The sequence below is a fragment of the Pelodiscus sinensis genome, chromosome 28, assembly GCF_052426305.1.
Source record: "Pelodiscus sinensis isolate ZL-2025 chromosome 28, ASM5242630v1, whole genome shotgun sequence".
Lineage (NCBI taxonomy): Eukaryota > Metazoa > Chordata > Testudines > Trionychidae > Pelodiscus > Pelodiscus sinensis.
Genome location: NC_143079.1, coordinates 12,202,179 through 12,216,586, shown reverse-complemented (window position 1 = coordinate 12,216,586; position 14,408 = coordinate 12,202,179). Strand labels below are relative to the sequence as shown.

The window sequence follows — 14,408 nt, the reverse complement described above, 5'->3', positions numbered from 1 at the left end:
AGGGGCTCCTGTTGCCCCAGCCAGAGGAGGTCTGGGCCAGGCAGGGTGGGGGGGCTCTGGGAGGGCTCCCCAGGAGGGCAGCTCTGGTTTGGGGAGCGGCGTGGGAGACGTCTCACCCCACCGCGGCCCTGAGCCTGGGAATGTAGGACAGGGCCCTCGCCTCACCAGGCAGGGGGCAGCAGAAGGGGCTGGGGGCTCAGGCCGGCAGGTACTGACAGGCACTGGGGTGCCCTTCAATCCTGGGGATAAGGCCTGAAGGTCCAAAGGCAGCTGAGGCCCCACACGCCGAGCTCAAGAGTCCTGCCGTGCGGGGCGGAGGGGGCGCTGTGGTGTGGGGGGCGCTGTGGTGCGGGGCCAGGGGGGGCTATGGTGCGGGGATACGGGGGGGTCTCTGTGGTGCAGGGGGGGGGGTCTCTGTGGTGCGGGGGGCGCTGTGGTGCGGGGCCGGGGGGGCTATGGTGCGGGGTACGGGGGGGGGTCTCTGTGGTGTGGGGGGCGCTGTGGTGCGGGGCCAGGGGGGGCTATGGTGTGGGGGGGCTATGGTGCGGGGATACGGGGGGGTCTCTGTGGTGCGGGGGGCGCTGTGGTGCGGGGCCAGGGGGGGCTATGGTGCGGGGTACGGGGGGGTCACTGTGGTGCGGGGCCAGGGGGGGCTATGGTGCGGGGGTATGGGGGAGTCACTGTGGTGCGGGGCCAGGGGGGGGGGCGGGGGTACGGGGGGTCTCTGTGGTGCGGGGCGGGGGGGCTCTGTGGTGCGGGGGGCGCTGTGGTGCGGGGCCAGGGGGGGCTATGGTGCGGAGGTATGGGGGGGTCACTGTGGTGCGGGGCCAGGGGGGGCTATGGTGCGGGGGGGGGGGCGCTGTGGTGCGGGGGGGGGGGCGCTGTGGTGCGGGGCCAGGGGGGGCTATGGTGCAGGGGTACGGGGGGGTCACTGTGGTGCGGGGCCGGCGGGGGATATGGTGCAGGAGTATGGGGGGGGTCACTGTGGTGCGGGGGTACGGGGGGTCTCTGTGGTGCGGGGGGCACTGTGGTACAGGGGTACGGGGGGGTCTCTGGTGCGGGGGCACCGGGAGGGGGTGATACCATCTCACATCTCACCCAGGAGTGCTAAGGGCTCAGGCCTAGGTGCTAGCTGGGGGGGGGGTACCCTGCTGACCTGGCCAGTCTCCATCCCCCCATTCCCATCGGTCCCCGGCCCGGCCGCCGTAGGCCCAGGCCACGAGGGGCCCCCGTGGGGCAAAGCGGCTTCCAAGGCGCCTCCCCGGTGCATGCAGCTGGCGGTGGGGGGCAGCTGGTTGGGGGGAGCCCCCAGCCCCTGCAGGGGGTGCTGGCGCCCCCTGCTGTCCGGGCCACACAGAGCAGCCTCGGCGCCCACGGGAGGGGTGGGAGGGCTCAGGGCTTCGCAGGGAAGAGCAGGCGGGCGGGCGCCCTGGAGGCGGAGCTGCCGTCGATCAGCACCAGCGGGTGCTCCTGGTAGTGCTGCACCATGGCGGCCACGCTGGCGAACCGCTGGCGAGAAAGGGGCAGATGGAGTCGGAGAGCAGCCGGCCCCGCCTGCTCCTGGGGGAGGGCAGCAGGACCAGCCCCACCCTGCCCAGGGCCCCGGTCCCAGGGCTGGACCTGCCCACGCGCTCCGTTAGCCAGGGGGTGCCCCACGCCGGGTCCCCCCCAGGGATGAGCGAGCAGCAGGATGACCAGGAGCCTCCCAGGGTCCCCCCCCCCGCCCTGCCCTGCGCTGCCAGGCCACCCCCCCAGCACCCACCTGCTCGTGGCCCTTGCGGTCCTTGCCCAGCGTGTACTGGCAGCTGCTCGCCAGGTAGCGGATGGGGATGTTGTAGACGTGGCCTCTGTGCAGCACGGCCAAGGTGAACGGCTGGCTCCAGCCCTGGCCCGAGCTCTGACGCACCATGAACGCGCCATCCTGGGGGGGGGGTACTCAGCACTGGGCCCAGCGAGCTGCTGCCAGCCCCCCCCCCCCCACAGCCCCCCCGCCACAGCCCTGGTGCTGTCCTGGGGGGGGTGCTCAGCACCGGGCCCTGCGAGCTGCTGCCAGCCCCCCCCCCCACAGCCCCCCCGCCAGAGCCCTGGTGCTGTCCTGGGGGGGGGGTACTCAGCACTGGGCCCTGCGAGCTGCTGCCAGCCCCACCCCCCCCACAACCCCCCCACCACAGCCCTGGTGCTGTCCTGGGGGGGGCGCTCAGCACTGGGCCCTGCGAGCTGCTGCCAGCCCCACCCCCCCCCACAACCCCCCACCACAGCCCTGGTGCTGTCCTGGGGGGGGCGCTCAGCACTGGGCCCTGCGAGCTGCTGCCAGCCCCACCCCCCCCCACAACCCCCCCGCCACAGCCCTGGTGCTGTCCTGGGGGGGGCGCTCAGCACTGGGCCCTGCGAGCTGCTGCCAGCCCTCCCCCCCCAGCCCTCCCGCCACAGCCCTGGTGCTGTCCTGGGGGGTACTCAGCACCGGGCCCTGCGAGCTGCTGCCAGCCCCACCCCCCCCACAACCCCCCCGCCACAGCCCTGGTGCTGTTCTGGGGGGGGCGCTCAGCACCGGGCCCTGCGAGCTGCTGCCAGCCCCACCCCCCCCCACAACCCCCCCACCACAGCCCTGGTGCTGTTCTGGGGGGGGCGCTCAGCACCGGGCCCTGCGAGCTGCTGCCAGCCCCGCCCTCCCCATAACCCCCCCACCACAGCCCTGGTGCTGTACTGGGGGGGGCGCTCAGCACTGGGCCCTGCGAGCTGCTGCCAGCCCTCCCCCCCCAGCCCTCCCGCCACAGCCCTGGTGCTGTTCTGGGGGGGGCGCTCAGCATCGAGCCCTGCGAGCTGCTGCCAGCCCCGCCCCCCCCCACAGCCCTGGTGCTGTCCTGGGGGGGGTACTCAGCATCGAGCCCTGCGAGCTGCTGCCAGCCCCGCCCCCCCCACAGCCCTGGCTCCATTTGGGGGGCAGCAGGAACTGGGAGTGGGTTTGTGAGCCTTGGGCACAGCCCTGCCCCTCCTCTCCCCACCCCCACCCCAGACAGCTGGGACATTCACAGCGCAGAGGGCCATTGGCTCCCCATTGCCCCCCCCGCAGTAACCACTAGCCCCCACTCCCGTCCTGAGCTGGGATCCAAGTGCCAGGCCCTGCTCTCGCTCTCCCGGGCGTGGCCGGTACCTTGTTGACCCCCTGCAGGACGCTCTCTGCCGTCTGCCGGTCACAGCTCCCCGCATACCAGGCCTGGTCCGGATCCTGGGGGGCACGGGGAAGGGGTCAGCGCAGCCGGGGGATCCCCCCCTCCACGGACCCTGGCCGGCCCCCATCCTCCTCCAATGCCAACACGGACGTGAATCTTGCCTGGACGCACCTGACTGCCCACGGGCTGGGGGTGATGCAGGGACCACCCTGGTGAGGGGCTGTGCCACCCCCTCCCCAGCCCCACACCCAGGGAGATGGGGCAAGGCTGGTGCTCACCTCCTGGGGGGCTCCACCGCCCCCTGAGCAGGCCAGGCCTTTGCTCCAGGCTGAAAGAGGCAGGACACCGAGGAGTTAAGAGGAGACCCAGCAGATTCTTGGGGCGCCCTTGCCCAGCCAGGCCCTGCTGTGGGCCAGAGGGGAGCTCCCTGGACTGGCAGCAGTAGCGGGGCCTTTACCCCCAGGGGCCCAACCAACACTCAGGATGAGGGGGGTCCCCAGACCTGGCCCCACCCCAGCCAGCTCCTGGCCTGAGCCCCCTTCCCTGACCCCTACCAGTTCCCAAGCTGGGTCCTTCCTGCACCCCAAACTATTTAGCCCCAGCCTGGCCCTGCACCCCAACCCCTGCCCCAGCCCTGAGCCCCCTCCCACACCCAAATGACCTCCCAGAGCCTGCCCCCTCCAAACTCCAAACCCCCTGGCCACAGTCCACACCCCAAACTCCTCATTCCTGGCCCCCCCCCCGAGCCTGCCCCCCAGCCGGAGCCCTCAGCCCAACCCCCTGCCCCAGCCAGCTGAAAGTGAGGGCGGGATGGGGCCTCACAATAGGGGCAGGGCAGGAAAAGTTGTTCAGTTTTGGTCCATTAGATAGTTGGTAGCTCCAGAGAGCAGGGGATGCGGGTCGGGAGCGAGGGGCACCAGCGGGGGGGGGCCGGGGCTGCAGGGCGGGAGCAAGGGACACCGGCGGGGGAGGGGACGGGGGGGCGGGAGTGAGAGGCACCGGCAGGGTGTGGGAGGCAGTGGGGCGGGAGCGAGGGGCACTGGTGGTGGGGGGGGCAGAGGCTGCGAGGTGGGAGCGAGGGGCACTGGCGGTGGGGGGGGGCGGAGGCTGCGGGGCGGGAGCAAGGGGCACCGGCGGCGGGGGGGGGGCGGAGGCTGCGGGGCGGGAGCGAGGGGCACCGGCGGCGGGGGGGGGGCGGAGGCTGCGGGGCGGGAGCAAGGGGCACCGGCGGCGGGGGGGGGCGGAGGCTGCGGGGCGGGAGCGAGGGGCACCGGCAGGGTTTGGGGGGCTGCAGGGCGGGAGCGAGGGGCACCGGCGGGGGGGGCTGCGGGGCGGGAGTGAGGGGCACCGGCGGGGGGGGCTGCGGGGCGGGAGTGAGGGGCACCGGCGGGGGGGGGTGGAGGCTGCGGGGCGGGAGCGAGGGGCACCGGCGGGGGGGGGGCGGAGGCGAGGGGCACCGGCAGGGTTTGGGGGGCTGCAGGGCGGGAGCGAGGGGCACCGGCAGGGGGGGCTGCGGGGCGGGAGTGAGGGGCACCGGCGGGGGGGGTGGAGGCTGCGGGGCGGGAGCGAGGGGCACCGGCAGGGTTTGGGGGGCACTTACCCCTAGGGGAGGCATCAGCCAGGTTCTGCCAAGAGAGAGCAGAAGGCGCCTTCAGTGGGGATGTGGGGAGCCATCCTGCCCCGCCACCCCCCCCCCTTCCCCGGCTCTGCACTCACCTGCTCCGGCCCAGGCAGGATGATCTTCGGCCTGCGGAAGAGGACAGGAGTCAGGGTCCCCGTCTGCCATTCGCACCCAGGGCGGGGCCTGTGACTGGGCCTGAGTGGGGGAACTTGCTTCCCCTGCACCAGCTGGGTCAGGGGCAGGGCTGGGAGCCGGATCCTGGGTTCGGGGGCAGGGCTGGGAGCCGGATCCTGGGGTCGGGAGCCGGATCCTGGGGTCGGGAGCCGGATCCTGGGGTCGGGAGCCGGATCCTGGGGTCGTGGGCAGGGCTGGGAGCCGGATCCTGGGTTCGGGGGCAGGGCTGGGAGCCGGATCCTGGGGTCGGGAGCCGGATCCTGGGGTCGGGAGCCGGATCCTGGGGTCGGGGGCAGGGCCGGGAGCCGGATTCCCGGTTGGGGGCAGGGCCACGACTGATACTCACTTGGGTATCTTCGGGGGCCGCAGTGGGGGCACCTGGCTGAGCAGGCGCCTCGGGGCCAGGGCCGCCCTGCAGGGAGCTGGAAGGGAGCAGACATGCGTCAGGGAGGGAGCAGGCCCCCAGGGGGACCGAGCTGCAGCCCCAGCTCAGTGCCTGGCTGGCGGGGGGAGCAGGAGCAGAAACTCACGTGGGCTGGGCAGCTCACACGCCAGGTAAACCTCCTCCCCTAGGGATCTGTCCTGGGAGGGGAGAGATGCCCGTATCACTTGGGGGGGGCCCTGCCCCCTGCCCAGCCGGACGCCCCATACCTCTGCTGCACAGTGGGTCCAGCCACAGGCACTGCAATTGGGGGAGAGCCCAGGGCCACAGGAATGTCCCCCCCCAACAGATGGTAGGGCCTTGTGGCTGAAACAAGGGCCTGAGAGGGCAATGGGGCTAGTGGTTAGAGCAGAGGCCTGGGAGCCAGGACTCCTGGGTGCTATTGCCAGCTCTGCCACTGACTCCTTGGGTGGTATCCCCTCACCTTCCCGTGCCTCAGTTTCTCCACCAATGGACTGGGGATGCAGAACTGACCTACTGGAATGCCAGGAGGGTGTCGCCCGGAGCAGGCTGGGGATCTGGGTGGCGGGTGCAGACACGTGACCCAGTCCCTGGCCAACCCAGCACCTCACAGCCTTGCCGGACCCTGCTGCCGCGCAGGGAATCCCTATGAGCTGTTAGCAATGCAGGGGCTTGGGCACACAAGGAGCAGCTCCGTGCCCACCCAGCAGAGGGCAGTGGAGTGCTCAGGGGCAGGCTAGGTGCAGCCCCCCATGGCTGCACGGTCTCCCACAGATGGGCGAAGGCCAGGAGCCCACTGGGGCCCCCACCCAGCAGCCACCGGGGCAGGAGGGAGGGGGGGCGTCTGGTACCTTGTTCCAGGAGGCCAGGCCAGGATCTGCGGGTGCAGGAACAAGGCCAAGTGAGCAGCAGCCGGAGACTAATCCCGCTCAGCCCCCTCCCTCCCTTGAAGGAAGGGGGTCATCACTGGGGCCCCGAGACACTAACCATGTGACTGGAGCTGTGTCCCTCCCCTGCGGGAGGGGTGGGTCCATGGGGGCAGAGATGGGGGGACGGGACAGGTGGGGGGCAATGGTGGGGGGATGGGATGGCGGGGGGCAATGGTGTGGGGACAGGACAGGCTGGGGGGCAGAGACTGGGGGATGGGGCAGGTGGGGGGCAGAGACTGGGGGGAAGTGGCAGGGGCCCCAGGGTCCTCCCCCTGAAAACTGTGGGCCAAACCCTCTCCCGCCAGTGAGCCCCCTCAGTGTGCAGCCCCCCCAAGGGGCGACCCGGGGGCCTGGTGCCCACATACTCTGGGGTGCAGCGGGGCCAGCTGGCTGCGGCGGGGGCGTCCGGCCGGCGCTGGGCAGGGAGCCCCTGCGACTGCAGGGCGCCTGGGGGAGCTGTGCCCGGCTTCTGTCCAGAGCTGCAAGGGAAGGAGGTGGGTCAGCGCCGGGCCCCAGGGGCCCCCAGGGGCCTCTGCCCGGTGCCCACAGAAGCCGCAGCAGGGCCCAGCCCCAAGGGCCCCACATGGCCACCCCACCCAGTCACCATGGCAACCACATCCATTACCATGGCGATCACTGCCCGCGGAGCCAGGCCACCCCCAGACCCATGGCCGGAGCCAGCCCAGGGGAGGTGCCCAATGGCTTTGCCAGGCCTGGCTGGAGGGGAGCTCAGTGTGTGTGGGGAAGGGGGTCACTCCACAAAGCAGCCCCCCCCCCCGTGTCTGCCCCCAGCTCTTCACCTTTCCTCCAGGCCTGGCCCCAGGGCATCTCCTCCCCATTGCCAGCATCTGTGCCTGGCCCCAGGCTGACCTTTGACAGGAACTGTGGGGCACAAGAGAAGCTAGTCACCAGCCAGCCCCCCGTGACCTTTATCCGCTCCCCCACCCCCCAGTACCTCGTGAGCCCCACGCTTGAGCCCCCAGGCTTGGAGTGGCTGGGTCAGGGTGGCTGAATGGGGCAACTGGTGGCAGCGGTGGGATATGAGGCTCTCCTGGAAGGAGCTGGCCACAGGCTGCATGTGGGGTGGTCAGATAGGGGGCTGAGAGTTTCCTTGGAGCCCACTGCTGTTAGGGAAAGGGGAGCTCCTGTCTATCCACCCTACTTTTCTCCCTACGTGGGCATCGGAGGGCTGGTGGGGGCTCAGCACTGGGGCAGGGGGAAGGAAAGCGAGGAAAAGGGGTTCAGACTACGGGGGAAGATCAGCTCTGGGGAGATGGTGCATTGGGAAGGGAGTTGAGCGTGGGAGAAGGGTGGGGTGGGGTGCAGAGGACTCAGTGTTGGGGGAAGGGCATTGGGGTGCAGGGGAGCCTGGTGTGGGGGGGAAGGACATTGGGGTGCAGGGGGCCCGGTGTGGGGGGAGAGGCATTGGGAGCATAGAGAGCTTGGTGTGGGGGGAGGGGTGCAGGAGCACAGGGGTCCCGGTGTGGGGGTAGGGGCATTGGGGGTATAGGGGGCCCACTGTGGAGGGAGGGGTGCAGGGGGCATGCTGTGGTCTGTGGGTGCTCGCTCACCTGAGTGGGCAGCTGGGTGTAGGACTCTGAGCAGCGACGGGCAGCAGCGTGATCTGGAGGCAAGGATGGGATGAGATGGGCCCAGGGACCTTGCTGACCCCCAACCTTCCAACCCCCAACTCTGCCCCCTTCCCTCCCAGCCCCTCGCTCCCCCTCCCCCCCAGCCCTGTTACCAAGGTAGGTGCTGTCCGCGTCCTCCTGTCTCTTGGCCGGTGCCACTTTCCGGGCCTGGCTCTCACAGGGCGGCACCTCGTACGTGTCCCCCTCGTCTGATTCCTCCCCTGTGCTGGGGCCCTGTGGGGGGGGATGGGAGCAGGTGGGTGCTGCCATGGGCTGGGGGGGACAGAGCAACAGTGGGGTGCAGCCGGGCCGGTCGGGATGACTGCTTGCATGCTAGGTGCAGTGGGTGGAGCTATGGCTGTGGGGCGGGGTGGGCAGGTGCAGGGAGGTGCAGCAGGTGGGGTGGGAAGCAGTGGGCTCGGCTCTGCTGGGTACAGGGGTTGTGGTGCAGGGATTGGGGGTGCAGGGGCTGGCGGTGCAGCGGGCGGGGTGGGGAGGAGGGGTTGGGGATGCAGGAGCAGGTGCAGCCATTGGGGTGCAGGGGATGGGGATGCAGGGGGTAGGTGCAGCAACTGAGGTGCAGGGGTTGGGGATGCAGGGGGCAGGTGCAGGGGTTGGAGGTAGGGTTGCCAGATGGTTGAAACAAAAATACCAAACACCCCTCCCCCCTGAAAAAAAACACCAGGAAAAAATTCTGTTGAAGGGGAAAAGAAAAGGGGGGGGGGGGGGCCAAAGTTGTTGAGCAAACAAAACAAAACAAAACAAAAAAGACTCCAAGGACTTATTAAGCCAAAACTTTTTTTGAAATAAAACAGCATTAGAATAGCATGGTCCCCTTTACGGGCAGGGAGAGGGACGGGAGTGGTTGAGCACTAAGACCCCTAGGGCTTTTGGCCGGCAGCCTTGCGAACCAGGTAAGCAGGGGGCTGGGGATGTCGGGAGCTGGGGTGGGGAGGCCGGGCGCTGAGTGTTTGGCATTTTTGCCTCCTGGCTGGGGAAAAATTCAGAAAATAACGGACAGCTCAGGACTGTATTCTCCGGGATTCTCTGAATTTTTTTACCGGACGGGAGCCAAAAATACTGGACTGTCCGGGTGAATACGGGACACCTGGCAACCCGAGCCCAGGGGTGCAAGGGACAGGACTGTGCTGGGCGCAGAGGTTAGGGGTGCAGGGAGTGAGTGCAGAGGTTGAGGGGGCAGGGGGCAGGGCTGTGCCTGGTGCAGGGATTAGGGGGGCAGGGCTGTGCCTGGTGCAGGGATTAGGAGGGCAGGGGGCAGGTACAGGAGTTGAGGTTGCAGGGGGGGTGCAAGGGTTAGGGGGGCAGGGGCAGGGGTTGGGGTGCAGGGGGGTTCAGGGGTTAGGGGACAGGGGTTGGGGTGCAGGGGGCGGGTTCAGGGGTTGGGGGCAGGTGCAGGAGTTGAGATTGCAGGGGGCAGGTGCAGGGGTTGGGGTGCAGGGGGGCGGGTGCAGGGGTTAGGGGGGCAGGTGCAGGAGTTGAGGTTGCAGGGGGCAGGTGCAGGGGTTGGGGTGCAGGGGGCGGGTGCAGGGGTTAGGGGGGCAGGTGCAGGAGTTGAGGTTGCAGGGGGCAGGTGCAGGGGTTGGGGTGCAGGGGGGCGGGTGCAGGGGTTAGGGGGGCAGGTGCAGGAGTTGAGGTTGCAGGGGGCAGGTGCAGGGGTTGGGGTGCAGGGGTTAGGGGGGCAGGTGCAGGAGTTGAGGTTGCAGGGGGCAGGTGCAGGGGTTGGGGTGCAGGGGGGCGGGTGCAGGGGTTAGGGGGGCAGGTGCAGGAGTTGAGGTTGCAGGGGGCAGGTGCAGGGGTTGGGGTGCAGGGGGCGGGTTCAGGGGTTAGGGGGGCAGGTGCAGGAGTTGAGGTTGCAGGGGGCAGGTGCAGGGGTTGGGGTGCAGGGGGCGGGTTCAGGGGTTAGGGGGCAGGTGCAGGAGTTGAGGTTGCAGGGGGCAGGTGCAGGGATTGGGGTGCAGGGGGTGCAGCGCGCCGGAGCACTTACCGCACACTCCCAGGTCTCTGTAACACAGACCAGGCTGTCAGTGACTCTACTGGGCCATGCTTGGACCCGCCCCACCCCCCAGGACACTGCGCCCCGTCGCCCCTGAAGCCCCCAGTGCTCATGGGGAGGGAGGCCGAGGGGTTTGTCCCAGGTGGGCGGTGGGAGGGGTCACGGTGCAGGGCCCGTACTCACATGGCCGGGGGTGCTGGAGCCTCGCTCTGCGCCGGCAAAGGAGCTGCCCACGGGTGCTGAAGGCAGCACTAAGCCTGCTCCTCCCCCACCTTGCTCCTGCCCCCCCGCCTCCCCCCGCATCTCACTCCCCCCATCCCCACCCTCCCAAGCCCCTGTGCCTGGCAAGGCCGTAGCAGGGGTCCAGGAACCACAAGCCCTTTGCTGTGTTTTTAATTCAAAGCCTCTGGTTGCTGGGATCCCTCGTGGGAGCGCAGGGGGCGGGGCGGGGTGGGATCCGCAGGGGAAAGGGGCAGTGGGCCGGGGGGGGGGGAGTAGACAGGCTGCGAGTGTCGGTAAGAACAGGCCCCGTGCTCACAAGCCCTGGGGGGGGGGGGGATGCTGCGTCTCAGCTGGTGCCTGTCACCAGGGAAACCGCCATGAGCCTGGTCTGCTGAGTGCGAGGGGAAACTGAGGCAGGCGCCGCGGCTGTGATGGCTCCTTGCCGCACTGTCTGCACTCAGGCTCACGTGGCCCTCTGTGCTGAGGGCGGCCGCTGGCAAAGGGCCCCAAGACAAGCGTCCGCGCGGCCCGGGAGGGTGGCCTGGTGGCGTCAGGCGGAGGCTCGCTGGGAACACGGCGCCGCGCAGCAGCACTGGGGCGTTACGTGGGCACAGCCCGAAAGAGGCCCCCGCCTCCCCCGCGTCAGGGACGGACGCTCCGGCAGCCAGTCCGGGGGGCCCGTGCCCTGTCCAAGGGCCCCGGAGCCCCGTGTCCCCCGGGGGGAGACGCCGAGGTGCCGTGCACCAGGCAGGTCTAACCAGCCCTGCTGCGGCCCACGCCGGCCCTGCTGCACTGGGCAGAGCCCCTGGCACAACGGGATCTCTCTGGCAACCGGGCCGAAGGCTGAAAGAGGGGCAGCAACACCCCCACTTGCCCCTCCCCCATCTCAGCCCCTGGCTGGCCGCTGGAGGACGGAGACTTTGCACTGGGGAGCCTGGTCCCAGGCCGCGGGGGAGCCCAGCCGCTGACGGTCGCGTCCCACTGGGCCTGCAGGAGCCGGACGTGTGGGGAGGCCGGTGCTGCTCTGCCTGCGGCCGACCTGTCTTCGAGGGGGCTTGGCTCAGGCTGAGGGGCTGGGGCGCCCCGGGGGAGCCCGGGCAGCTCTGGGCGCCAGGCCGGGGGACGCATTTGTGCATCTGGCTGGCACACGTGCCACCGGCTGCTGATCCGGCACCGGGAGGGGCAGCCCCGGCTGGAGAGCTAAGGGGGCCCAGTCGTCTCTCAGCTCCGGCAAGTCCGGGGGGATCCCGTCACACCCGCCCCCTGTGCAGGGCAGGGGGGCAGTGACGCAGCCACCCAGGCTCAGCTCAGCCAGCAGCTGCCCGACCCCCAGCCCCTGGGCCTGAGACCATCACTTACCCGGCCGCTTGGGGGGCGGGGGCGGGGGCAGGGGCGGGGTCTGAGGCCTGTGGGGAGGAGATACAAGAGCAGCCCCATGAGACTCCCTGCTCCACCCCGACCGTCACTTCCTGCCCGCATAGCCCCCATCCCCCCACAGACCCATCCCCCCAGCCCTGCCCCATCCCCCCACAGATCCATCCCCCCCATTTCCCTGCCCCCGTCCCCCCACAGACCCATCCCCCCATTTCTCTGTCCCCATCCCCCCACAGACCCATCCCCCCCAGCCCTGCCCCCGTCCCCCCACAGACCCATCCCCCCATTTCCCTGCCCCCGTCCCCTCACAGACCCATCCCCCCAGCCCTGCTCCCATCCCCCACCCCCGCATAGCCCCACATTCCCTCTGCCCTGCTCCTGTCCCCACATCCCCCATCCCGTACTGCCCTGCCCCCCACAGCTCTGTGACATAGCAGGGATGCCGTCTACTTCTGCAGTCCTGTGTTCACTCTGGGGTTGCATTCACTGTGTGTCCTGCGGGGTTGTGTGTGATCCTATGGTCCTATGCTATGCTCTGTCTGTGTGCGTGTGTGCGCGTGCGTGCCTCAGTTTCCCCAGGTCCTGCAGCACTATCTGCATGAGGAGGGGGAGGCTGGGTGTGACTCACTGGGGAAGTCCGTTCAGTCTCTCAACTCCTGAGGCGCAGGTGACAGCTTGGGCCTGGAAGCAGGACAATGTGGGAGGTGGGGCTGCCCGGGTGCCCCTTCCCCACAAGAGATATCACATAAGGCTCAGCTGTCGGCTCCTGGGTTCCTGAGCTACCGCCCCCGCACTGCGCTGTGTCCTGGCCGGCCGGGAGTCCCATCTGGCTGCGGATGGGGGTGCAGGGTCGGGGACCCCACAACATGCTGTCACAAGCCTCCATAACTCCATCGCCCCCCACCCTAACACACCCCTCCACTGCCCTGCCCCCCACATCCCCCACTACCCTGCTCCCACACCCCAACACACCCCTCCACTGCCCTGCCCCCCACTACCCTGCTCCCATCCCCCACACCCCAACACAGCCCCCACTGCCCTGCCCCCCACATCCCCCACTACCCTGCTCCCACACCCCAACACACCCCTCCCGCCCCCCCCCCACATCCTCCACCCCCCACTACCCTGCTCCCACACCCCAACACACCCCTCTGCTGCCCTGCCCCCCACATCCCCCACCCCCACTACCCTGCTCCCACACCCCAACACACCCCTCCGCTGCCCTGCCCCCCCACTACCCTGCTCCCATCCCCCACACCCCAACACAGCCCCCACTGCCCTTCCCCTCCACATCCCGCATCCCCTCAACTACCCTGCTCCCATCCCCTACCCCACCACAGCCCCCCACTGCCCTGCTCCTAACCCTAACCCTCACCCCAACTCTCTCCTGCCCTGCTCCATCCCCCCACCCCCACCCCCACCCGGGCTCCCTGCCAAGGGTGAGCAGGAAGAGGAAACCTCAGGACATTTCTCTTTGGGCTGGGGGGCAGCTGCATGTGTAAGGGGAAGCCTCAAATATCACACGCCTGGTGCCCCGGCCCCTCTGGTTCCCGTGCAGGGACTGATCCTCCGGCCAGGCTGGGGGCAGCGGTGAGCCTGGGGGGGCAAAGGCCAGGGGGGTCCCTGCCCCCCGGGGCCCTGCTGTTGGCCTGGGTGAGATCAGTTACTCACGGGCTGCGGCTCCTCCCAAAGATGTTCTGCAAGGAAGCAGGGGGGTCAGGGCAGGAGGGGCAGTGGGGAGCCTCCCCAGATCCTCCCGCCCACGCCCCAACACCCACTTCTCCCCCACCCCCCAGGCGCCCCACCCTCTACTGCTTCCCCTGCTGGATCAAGCAGCCCTCGGCCTCCCCCCCGCACTGTGGGACCCTCTGGCCTGGGGGAGGCCGGGCCTGCAGGTGGCTCTGGCCCATGGAAAAACAAAATGTCACAATGGTGGGGAAACTTCCCAGGAGAGCCCTAGGCCTGGGGGGCAGGAGCGAGGGGCAGCAACAGGGTTCGGGGGCAGGGGCTGTGGGGCAGGAGTGAGGGGCAGCGGCAGGGCTGGGGGGCAGGGGCTGTGGGGCGGGAGTGGGGGCAGAGGCAGGGCTGGGGGGCAGGGCTGGGCCAGCAGGGCTGCAGGGCGGGAGTGGGGGCACTGCAGAGCGGTGGGGGGCCCAGGGCTGGGAGGCAGGGCTGGGGGGCAGGGGCTGTGGGGCGGGAGTGGGGGCACTGCAGAGCGGTGGGGGCCCAGGGCTGGGGGGCAGGGCTGGGGGGCAGGGGCTGTGGGGCAGGAGTGGGGGCACTGCAGAGCGGTGGGGGGCCCAGGGCTGGGGGGCAGGGGCTGTGGGGCAGGAGTGGGGGCACTGCAGAGCGGTGGGGGGCCCAGGGCTGGGGGGCAGGGGCTGTGGGGCGGGAGTGGGGGCACTGCAGAGCGGTGGGGGGCCCAGGGCTGGGGGGCAGGGCTGCGGGGCGGGAGTGGGGGCACTGCAGAGCGGTGGGGGCCCAGGGCTGGGGGGCAGGGCTGGGAGGCAGGGCTGCAGGGCGGGAGTGGGGGCACTGCAGAGCGGTGGGGGCCCAGGGCTGGGGCTGTAGGGCAGGGGTCCCAAAGGTGCTCACCCCCAGGCCCGCAGGCCCTGCCCCCCAAAGCCCAGCATTCCTGGACTCACCATGCTGGTCCCTGCAGCTCAGCAGCTGCTTGGATGCAAATGGGCCAGGGGCACAGACCCGCATTGTGTGGGGATTTGCATGAGCCAAAGGAAGGCGGGAGGAGACAGGAAGGAGCAGAATCTGCCCCCCCCCCTCGTGTCCTTCCCTCCTCCCCCCTCTGGTCCCAGGGCTGTGGGAATGGAGGGGGGAAGGTGCCAGAGGGGGGCTGCAGTGGGAGCCAGGCA

The 14,408-nt window shown here is 70.1% G+C and overlaps 1 protein-coding gene across 8 annotated transcripts; it reads right to left on the bottom strand.

The window, feature by feature from the left end:
• Nucleotides 1-884: 884 nt before the first annotated feature.
• On the bottom strand, nucleotides 885-14,305 carry SH2D6 (SH2 domain containing 6). Of its 8 annotated transcripts, XM_075910620.2 has the most exons (17): nucleotides 14,184-14,305; nucleotides 13,210-13,235; nucleotides 11,524-11,570; nucleotides 9,934-9,950; nucleotides 8,042-8,162; nucleotides 7,869-7,921; nucleotides 7,098-7,179; nucleotides 6,663-6,776; nucleotides 6,220-6,245; nucleotides 5,496-5,547; nucleotides 5,312-5,387; nucleotides 4,887-4,917; nucleotides 4,771-4,795; nucleotides 3,449-3,498; nucleotides 3,152-3,226; nucleotides 1,763-1,921; nucleotides 887-1,509 (listed from the first exon to the last, which is right to left on the bottom strand). In XM_075910620.2, exons 1-17 carry the CDS (start codon nucleotides 14,184-14,186, stop codon nucleotides 1,393-1,395), a joined length of 1,074 nt encoding a protein of 357 aa, XP_075766735.2. In that variant the 5' UTR covers nucleotides 14,187-14,305; the 3' UTR covers nucleotides 887-1,392. The 8 variants fall into 8 exon arrangements, 7 of the variants coding, with proteins under 7 accessions (XP_075766734.2, XP_089629878.1, XP_075766735.2 ...); XM_089773753.1 differs by lacking the exon at nucleotides 5,496-5,547; XM_089773752.1 differs by lacking the exons at nucleotides 6,220-6,245; nucleotides 7,098-7,179 and having other exon boundaries at nucleotides 886-1,509.
• Nucleotides 14,306-14,408: the final 103 nt, after the last annotated feature.